This window comes from Arachis duranensis, chromosome 1 (assembly GCF_000817695.3).
Source record: "Arachis duranensis cultivar V14167 chromosome 1, aradu.V14167.gnm2.J7QH, whole genome shotgun sequence".
In the NCBI taxonomy this organism is placed as follows: Eukaryota; Viridiplantae; Streptophyta; class Magnoliopsida; order Fabales; family Fabaceae; genus Arachis; species Arachis duranensis.
The window spans coordinates 3,159,648-3,170,080 of record NC_029772.3 but is presented as its reverse complement, the minus strand read 5'-3'; the positions used below and the strand labels follow the sequence as shown (position 1 = coordinate 3,170,080).

At 36.0% G+C, this 10,433-nt stretch overlaps 2 protein-coding genes across 2 annotated transcripts; one reads left to right on the top strand and one right to left on the bottom strand.

Moving 5' to 3' along the window:
- Positions 1 to 538: 538 nt before the first annotated feature.
- On the top strand, positions 539 to 6,284 carry LOC107465038 (protein TORNADO 1). Its single transcript, XM_016084046.3, has 4 exons — positions 539 to 1,811; positions 2,309 to 2,710; positions 3,278 to 4,521; positions 4,733 to 6,284. Exons 1-4 carry the CDS (start codon positions 701 to 703, stop codon positions 6,107 to 6,109), a joined length of 4,134 nt encoding a protein of 1,377 aa, XP_015939532.1. The 5' UTR covers positions 539 to 700; the 3' UTR covers positions 6,110 to 6,284.
- Positions 6,285 to 6,676: 392 nt separating this feature from the next.
- LOC107465117 (uncharacterized) lies at positions 6,677 to 9,174 on the bottom strand. The gene is made up of 2 exons (XM_016084141.3): positions 8,899 to 9,174; positions 6,677 to 8,070 (listed from the first exon to the last, which is right to left on the bottom strand). Exon 2 carries the CDS (start codon positions 8,055 to 8,057, stop codon positions 6,894 to 6,896), a length of 1,164 nt encoding a protein of 387 aa, XP_015939627.1. The 5' UTR covers positions 8,058 to 8,070; positions 8,899 to 9,174; the 3' UTR covers positions 6,677 to 6,893.
- Between the last annotated feature and the right edge of the window lie 1,259 nt (positions 9,175 to 10,433).

Sequence of the window (10,433 nt, the reverse complement as noted above, 5' to 3'; positions counted from 1 at the left end):
TTGAAAAATTGGTACATCATATTGGGATGCGTCGATTTCGAGATGTTAAATGATGTCGACAAGAGGGGGAGACTGTACTCTTTTTCCCTTGATCAGGTTTTTTCCATTAGGTTTTTCTTGACAAGGTTTTTAATGACCTATCACAAAGGATTTTGTACTCCTTTTCCTTCACTAAAATTTTTTTTCCATTGGATTTTTCTTTAGTAAGATTTTAATAAGGCATAATCTTAAATGGTCATTCAAGGGGGAGTGTTGTGATAAGTTCAAAGAATGTGGATGCCATTCATTATATGGGTGACTGATTTTTCCTATGAAGAAATAAAACTCCCAAGCCAAACTATAATTAAATGAAATTTGGAATAGTCAATGCTTTACCTCTACAAATAATGAGGTCTGATATATATTATTTTTATTATATTAAGTTAATTGAGTAATACTAATACTAGAGTCTTGTATTTCTTTATTTTATCTTCCTTATTTATTTTATAACAAACCCATTATTGGAGACCCTTCATGGTCTTTTGCAATGGATGATTACTCATATATTCTCCCAAGTGCCACCTTCAAAGACAAGTTAAGAATATAGCAGGTGTGACTAAAAGACATTCTTACAGTGTCTCAATCAAAGAGCACCATTTTCAAAAACCAGGACAATGTCTTCCAACAAAACCCTTAAACCCACATCATAGTTTGTTCTGTTATGGCTTCAAAGCAGAACATGAAAGAGCTACAATGGGCACTTCAATCACTAAAATCCGACTCCCTAAATCTTGAATGTGTTTCCTTCTACCTTTCCCAACCAACCTCAAACTGTTACCAAGAAACAGAAGCCTCCATAAACATAAACATCTCCAAAGAGAATCTCCCATTGTTCTCTCAAATCTTGACAACACTGGCTGAATCCGGAAGAACCAAATGCACATTGAGGAACCTTGAGTTTCATTCAGTTGTGTGGGAGACAGAAGAGGTAAGAAAACTTGGAACCCTTTTTGGGAACAGTAACAATAATCAAAGCATAAAGCAAGTTTTGTTTAGAAGAAACAGGTTCAATGGGAAAAGCTTCTCAGAGCTTTGTGATATTCTGAAGACAAATTGGGTGATCAAAGAGATTACGTTTTCGGAATCTGGGATTGGAGCAGTTGGAGCTGGACTAATTGCTTCTGCTCTCATGGTGAATCATAGTTTGGAGGAGCTTCAGATTTGGGATGATTCAATTGGTTCAAGGGGTGCTGAAGAGCTTTCAAAGATGATTGAAGTCAATCCAACTCTGAAATTGTTGACCATTTTCGACTCGAATGCCATCACTGCTACTCCTCTTATATCAGCTGTTTTGGCAAGGAACAGAACAATGGAGGTTCATGTTTGGAGTGGTGAAAAGGGGGAAAGAAGTTCAAAGGTTGTTGAGTTTGTTCCTGAGAATAGTACTCTAAGAATTTACAAGCTTAATCTCTCTGGCACTTGCCGCGTCGCCTGCGCTTTAGGAATGAATCTGACAGTGAAATCACTGGATATGACCGGAGTCCGGCTTAAGTCTCGGTGTGCTAAGGAGTTAAGGTGGGTTTTGGAACAAAACCAGACACTTAAAGAGCTCAATTTATCAAGAACTTGTCTTAAAAACAAGGGCATTGTGTATGTTGCGGCTGGACTCTTCAAGAACCGGAGTTTGCAGACATTGCATCTAACAGGAAATTGGTTCGGCGGAGTAGGCGTGGAGCATCTGCTTTGCCCTTTGAGTAGATTTTCAGCCCTGCAAAGGCAAGCCAACATTACTTTGAAGTGTGTTACTTTTGGAGGTGGCAGAACAAAAATAGGTTGGGTTCTATATTGATGCATGGATACTTCAATTTTACTTATGTATGTGTATTTGCATCAATATTGTTCTATATTGTTTAGAAGAAATTGTTTTCTTTTTTTTAATTTGTCTCTACTAATATAGTTAATATTTATGACATAAAAAATAAAAAAGCAGCATGCATTACATTAAACAAAAAAAAGGTTAGAAACTAATAGTTATGTCAAGTGATGCTTGAAAGAGGTTAGAAAATAATGTTTTTGAACACAAAAAGAAAGTGTCTATGCTAATGACCAGAAAATATTGCAAAAGTTCAGGTTTCTATAATGCTGAAATGCTTTCTTACACACACTTACCATATAGCATTCTCAGGAATAGGATCTGATCAACTATAATGATTCAAAACTATGTGCAAGTATGTTTTTTTATTTCATACATATTGTAGTTTCCTTTTATAAATTATTGTTGTATCATGTTCGATCTTCGTTTAATCGTGTCCTTACTTATGCAACATAGGTAGGGAAGGTTTAGCCGCTATAATAAAGATGCTAACAACCAACGAGACTCTCCGGCAGCTCGGGATTCATGAGGATGAGAGTTTGAGACCAGATGACTTTGTCAAAATCTTCAAGAGTTTGGAGAAGAATACTAGTTTGAAACTCTTGTCTCTACAAGGCTGCAAAGGTGTTCAAGGAGAGACATTGCTGCAAACAATGATGGAGACACTACAGATAAATCCTTGGATTGAAGACATTGATCTCTCAAGAACACCTTTGCATAATTCTGGAAAGACTCAAGGAATTTATCAAAGATTGGGGCAGAATGAGAAGACTGAACCAGAAATGGATTTGCTCAACAACATGCCGCTAACACAGCCCAAGAGTTGCAGAGTCTTCTTTTGTGGGCAAGAATCTGCAGGTAAGGCTGAATATAAATATTTATGCTTGAAACTTTGGTGCATTAATGAATACTTGATTAATTTTCATGGAAGATCATCTCATATCTATAAATAAAACAATATCAGAATCTATAATGCATCATTACTTCAAACTCGGTGCCATACTCGCATCGGATACATGTCATGTTGGCTACTCCATTGGTACTTTTAGATTCTTCTACTTATACTTTTACAATTTTTTTATATTAGTCTTTCTGAAATTTTATACCTATATAAGTAGAACTTCCAGAATGATCAACTGGATGATAACATTTTGTTATGATTAACTAGAACAATCTACAATAATGTTAACATCATTATTCCTCTCTTTAAGCACAGATTTGGCTTTTATATCTGCATTTTGTCAGTTTTATGTGTTATACTATACCATCCATATCCTGTCGAAACACTGTTGTATCCGTATATCGATGGCATTTCGTCTTGTAGTTCATAGATTGGGAGTTCATTTAAAATAAAACTAAGCTTAATTGTTTGTCATTTGAACACCATAAAATCAACTATAATGATAATTTAAATTCATCTTTCAGGTAAGGCAACACTTTGTAATTCAATATCTCATAATTTCTCTGCTTCGGCATTGACCTACTTGGATCAAGTCAGAACAATAGTAAACCCAGTGGAGCAGGCTGTTAAACCAGCAGGGATGAAGATAAAAACTTTCAAGGATGAGGACACAAAGATTTCAGTATGGAATCTTGCTGGGCAGCATGAGTTTTTCTCCCTCCATGATCTTATGTTCCCAGGGCATGGTAGTGCATCATTTTTCCTTGTAATATCTAGTTTATTTAGGAAACCGGGTAACAAAGAACCAAAAAGCATAACAGAGATTGAAGAAGATCTGCAGTATTGGCTCAGGTTCATAGTTTCCAACTCAAAAAGAGCAGTACAACAATGCATGCTACCGAGTGTTGCTGTTGTTCTCACACACTTTGATAAGATCAATCAACCGTCACATAATTTGCAGCATACTGTCAATTCAATTCAGAGACTGAGAGACAAGTTCCATGGCTTTGTTGATTTCTATCCAACAATATTCACAGTTGATGCAAGATCTTCTGCATCTGTCAGTAAACTCACTCATTACATCAGAAAGACAAGCAAGACTATTCTAGAAAGGGTGCCGCGAGTTTATCAACTTTGCAATGATCTGATACAGATTTTATCAGACTGGAGAACTGAGAATTACAACAAGCCAGCAATGAAGTGGAAGGAATTTGGCGAGCTATGCCAAGCGAAAGTGCCGGCTTTGAGAATCCGGTCTAGAAATGATAACAAAGGGAAAGTGGAAACAAGGAGAAGAGCTGTTGCTACTTGCCTTCATCACATTGGTGAGGTGATTTACTTTGAAGAGTTGGGGTTTCTAATATTAGATTGTGAGTGGTTTTGTGGCGAAGCACTTGGTCAGCTTGTAAAGTTAAATGTGAGGAAGCAATACTCCTTAGAAAACAATGGATTTATTAGCAGGAAGGAGCTGGAGAAAATCTTAAGAGGAAGTTTGCAGAGCCCCATTCCTGGTATGGGTTCAAAGGTATCTGAGAACTTAGAGGCTAGTGATCTTGTGAGAATGATGCTGAAACTCGAGTTGTGCTATGAACAAGATCCATCAGATCCAAATTCTCTGCTATTGTTTCCCTCCATTCTTGAAGAAGGAAGAGGGAAGACTCCGAAGTGGCAGCTAAGCACACCGGACTGCCTGTACGCAGGACGTCATCTTGAGTGTGACGATTCTAGTCACATGTTTCTAACTCCAGGATTCTTCCCTCGTTTGCAGGCAAGAGCTACTCATTTCCTTTACATGTGGTTTAACTCAAGATTGAATTGGTCTACTAAATTCTAATAGTACAAACTACTCATTTCCTAAAATTGTTCACGTTTTGATCTTCACTCAAAAGTCTAAAGTATTTGTAGCTACAATACCTAGAAATTCATGAAGTTTTGGTCTGTATGATTTTCTAACTAAATCTTCTTATCCGATGTCACAGGTGCACCTTCACAACAGAGTAAAGACTCTAAATAATCAACATGGAGCAACTTATAGCCTTGAGAAGCACCTCATCTCAATCATCATCAATGGAATTTACATAAGAGTAGAGCTTGGAGGACAATTGGGTTATTATATTGACATCCTTGCATGCTCCACCAAAAACTTGACAGAAACTTTAAGAGTCATTCAGCAGCTTATAATTCCAGCAATCCAAAGCCTTTGCCATGGGATCACCTTGACCGAAAGCATCATAAGGCCCGAATGTGTCCGAAACTTGACACCCCCTAGATACAGAAAAACACAATCTGCTTCCGTGCAGCTACTTAAACAAGCGCTTCTGTCCCTTTCTGCAGACAGCATGTATGATTATCAGCACACATGGAGTCCAGTCTTAGATTCTGGTAGGCCAATCCTCCAAGCTGGTTTTGATTTAGCACGAGACCTTTTATCGGATGATGACTTTCGAGAAGTGTTGCATCGGAGATATCATGACTTATATGATCTCGCTCAAGAATTGCAAGTACCACCTGAAAATAACCCAGAAGGACAAGATCAATCTTTGGCTTTGAGCAATCAAGCTGAAACAGTTGATCCAAGCTTTGGGGGAATTGCAAAAGGAGTTGAAGCAGTCTTACACAGGCTAAAGATTATTGAACAAGAAATCAGAGACTTGAAGCAGGAAATCCAGGGGCTGAGATATTATGAGCATAGGCTCCTCCTCGAACTTCATCGCAAAGTGAACTACCTAGCAACCTACAATGTGCAGGTTGAGGAGAGGAAAGTTCCAAACCTGTTCTATTTTGTTCAAACAGAAAACTATTCTAGAAGGTTGATCACTACCATGCTTTCTGGCATGACCGCACTACGGCTTCACATGTTATGTGAGTTCCGGGGACAAATGCATGTTGTTGAAGATCAGATGGGTTGCGAGATCATGCAAGTTGATAACAGGGCTGTGCAATGTTTGGCTCCATATATGAAGAAATTCATGAAGTTGGTAACTTTAGCGCTAAAGATAGGTGCACATCTTGCGGCCGGAATGGGAGAAATGATACCGGACTTGAGCAAGGAAATGGCTCATTTGGCCGGCTCTTCAGCTTTTGTTGGGGCAGCTGCAGCTGGTGCTGTAGGGGCAGCTGTTCTCGGCCGTAGAAATAGGGCTGCAGAAGGCTCAAGGGACATTCAACAAGATTTAAGAGCAGCACAACAATGGGTGGTTGATTTCTTAAGAGAAAGGAGGTGCTCCACAGGGAAGGACATTGCAGAGAAGTTTGGACTATGGCGAGTTCGGTACAGGGATAATGGTCAGATTGCTTGGATCTGTAGGAGGCACATGTATGCAAGATCTGCAGAGATAGTTGAAGTGCCTGTTTGAAATAGCATGCTACCTTGTATAATACTAGGAATTTCAAGTACCAAAAGCTTCTGCTTTCTAATTTCCTGTTAACTCATTATTGTGTCATTGTGTGTATTTCTTCCTTGAATTTGACATTTATTTAAGTGTTCCAATGCATTTAAAGGATTTGAAGTGTTGCATCAGTAAAATTTAATTTCTCACAAGAAAGAAGCTCAATCCAAAAATTCTATAATGTTTTATGAATTATGATTCTATAATTCTTGAATTGGAACGAGAAAAAGTATAGACTGAATTATGATGGAGACCATATATACAGTACAGTATGAACTTTTTTCATGTGAAAAGGAAAGAAGTAAAAATCTATTAGTGATTTTGAGTATGATTAGTATCTTGTATGCTAAGATTTTGATTTAATCTACTTTAGCATTCACCATGTGAATGAGTGGGACCATATGATCATCGCTAGTGATTATGCAGATGATTAGTATCTTGTGTTTTGAAATCAGATTTCACAATTATTGACATTGAAACAAAAAGAACCATAATTTAAATAAAGAAGGTAAAGGTAACACAAAAGAGAAAAAGGAAAAGAAAAGAAAAAGTTCACATAGAAGTTAAGATAACAAGCTTGTGAGAGAGAGTACATAGTTATAATTCACTATAACCTACAACATTCTGAAGAAGTACACAGAAGGAGAAACCACACTGGATAGTACACATTATTACAACATAAGTTCTTGTTCTAGAATCTACAGTCACCTTGCCTTGTATTCCATTGAATTTGAACCATTAAAACAGAAGTTCAGAAGAAAGCCCTGCTACCATAAAATACGCGCGAGTTGTTACTCTTCGGTGTCTGCAACTTCTCCTCAGTGCTCGAATTCCCTGAACTAGTTGCCTCACTTTTTATGTCCATAGGAAGCTTCATTTTGGCCAATGACTCAGTAAATTGCTGCATGCTTTTGTTGTACATGTCTACTATATCCTGCTGCACCAAATTCGGTTCTGGGACAAGGTTCACAGTAACAACAGGCTTAGGGAATGACACACTTGGAAGAACCCCATTTGAGGAATCACTCTCACCATCTATAGCATCCACATGTTTAGCATCTTTGGTGCTGGAAATTTGTTCCTGACCGGGAGACTTGGAATTAGCAGCAGCAGCTTCAGATGATTCCGAGCTTGCAGGCACCGGAGAGGTGACACCATTTGTTGACACACTGCTGGGTGGGGAATCAACCTTGGGAGGAAGCTGAACAGACTCAACACTGCAAGCAGAGAAGCTTTCCACGAGCATCAAGTGATCTTCATTCACAATCTTCGGATCAGGGAACTCAATCTTTTCCAAATCCCTCGTCAGCGACTCACCCGTCTCGGAGTCCTGCGCTCCAACCTCCTTAGGAATTGTAGAAATCGCCATAACATCTGGCGAAGCACCAGTGTAAGAAAGCGACAACTGAACAAAACCGGCCGGAGAATGGAACAAATCAGTTGAAGAAAGAGAGAACTCTTTCTCCAATTTCCCATCCTGAACTAGCAGTACCTCAGACAAAGGCACCAAAGCAAAACCAAGCAACTGGTCCTCAAGGTAATTCTTGACCCTGCTAAGCATCCAAATCTCACATTTGAGTGAGGAATCAATAGTCCTAACACTAACCCTTAGATTCTCATTGAACACTGGGTTCCTTCCTCCACCATTGATGGTCTTGGTGGAAACAGTGTCATCAGGGTTAGAAGTGAGGCAAATCTTGGCATAAACATCTTGCTTATGGTATATGCAGATGTTCTGAATGTCCCTAGCTTGGTGTATATATACATCAAGCATGCCAATTGAATCTTCATCCCCATTTGACATCACAGCCTCTTTTCCATTCACCTCAAATACATCATCATGCTTGTGCTTCTCAGTACCCTCATTCAAGACCAAGCTCTTGAATGGTGACACAACAGAATGTGGTGAATCCATGGTGAATGTATACCTGGCAAAGCACAATAGCTTCAAGGAGGGAAATAAAATAATAATAAAGTCACTTAAAGTATAAATCTAAACACAAATGATGATTAAACCTTAAATCCAAAACTCTCACAAAGAAAAAAGTACTACCTAGGCTTAATGATTCTTAAATCCAAATTCCCAACAAAAAGGTACTATATCAGATACTAGGGTTTAAACAGATCCAAGAAAAGTAACAAACTTTCAGCACATGCAAATAACAGAAACAAAAATTAAAAAGAAAATAAGAAAATTTAAGAGTAGAAGAAAGGGAGCAGCAACCAACACTTGAAGAACTAAACTTGACACAAAAATGGGAAGCTTTGAGCCTTTGAACTTGAATTTACTTAAAAGAATTGAGAATCAAGAAGCAGAAGCACCCCCCAAAATTGAAACTTGTTTGTGGTGAAACTGAAACACACTCAAATTCAGCAGCATGCAGCAAGGATATAAATAAGAACAGGGGCAATCAAAAGAGGGTAGTGCCAAATTTTCCTCAGATTCCAATAAAGCTGACAACTTTAATTGTTCTTCTGCTTCACAGAACACACTTTCAGCGGAATCCAAGGGAGCAAAAACAGGGAAAAGCAAAACAAAGAAAGAGGGGCACGGTGACCAAAGTCATGTCACAAGAATCACACCACACTACTACTCCTCCTTCCAGCACTACAATCCAAACAAGAAAACAAAAAAAGCGGGAATAATAATAATAATAATAATAACAATAATTCACAATTAAGAGCATGATAATACTAATAATAAGAAATCTCAACAAGTTCAAACATAGAAGAGGGTGTGCTTTTATTATCATTACCTGTCCTTGCTTTAAAAGTCAAAGTGGTTTAATTCACAATCAGAGGTCAGAGGATGATGACCCAGTTCCTGAATCGAGGCAGTGATGGAGAAACAACAAGAACAACAGCAGAAAGAAAATTAAAGACAAAAAGAAAAATAAAAAAAGGTGTGAACTTTGTATAAAGGCGAAAAAGTGTGGCTGCTGAGAATGATGAAACCTTTCAGGTGAGTGTGTACATGGATTGGAGCCTAATCAGAGAGTGCAAGTGCGAGTAGCGTAATTAGAATTTGGAAGAGCCTATATAAATTATAAGGGATAATGCTACACACACAAAAAAAGATTTAATTAAAGAAAAAAAACATTTAAAAAATAGGAAAAATAAATAAAGCTTGTATTTTTTCTTTTTTTTTTTTGGTTAACTACCGTCTACCGTTACTACAAAACTAAATCTTTTGTTGTATGTTATCTTCCCATTTATTAGAGGCTTAATTTAGATGAAAATTTAGATCCAAACGACTTCACGTGAAGTTAATATCTGAAAATCGTTAGATAATTTAACTGATTTGATTAAATTTTTATCTAATAACACTCAAGTATCAACTTTTTGTAAAGTCAACTGCATTTAAATTTTTACTCTTAATTTAATAGTTAATACAGACCATGGAATACAAACACTTGATTGAGTTATGGGTTTTGTGTGTCTGAAATATGTTAAACATGACATCTATTTTGTTTCAGCAATACTCTATCTAGTTAAGTCATTTTAGTCATTAAGATTAATCATATTAGTTTAACAAATTAAATATTGACAATCATATATTTTAGTTAAAAAAAAAGAGCGTAAGACAGAGAAAGATTTAATTATAAAAATAATGTGTTCATTTAATATTTTTTATTTGCTTAACATGTATGGCTACGTATTTTACTGTATTTTAAATTATTTTTTAACACAATTAATTACAATTTATTCGATTTTATTTTTAAAATCAATTTAAAATTGTATAACTTATTAGTTATTATTTATTAATATAAAAAATTATTCCTTTCTTCTCAATTTGTTTTTACTTTTGTAAGTACCGTCTTTTAATTCCAAGGAGTTTAATTAATTTTTGTTTATTATACTCTCTATTTTAAATAAACTAAAAATATTTAAAATATAAAAAACTAAATTTATAAATAATATTATTATAGTTAATGTAAAAAATAAATTTATATTATATTTATATATATCGTGTTCTTATAAAACAAAAATAAAAGTAATATGTACATATTTTTTATATCTTACTGTGTCATGAATAAATTATTTTTTAATTTAAAAATAAAGTCTTCTTATCTGATAACGGAATAAATAATAGTGTGAAAATATACGTTTTTGAACGCGTGTTTATATCTATAATTTTAATATTTATTTTGTTTATTTTAAAAAATTCCTAAAATTTGAACTCACATCCTTTAAATTTAAATTTTCAATTATTATAAAAATTAAAACTTTTATGTTATAAATGAATAATTAATTAATAGGATATTTTGTCCTAGTAGTTGCTGTTGCATAG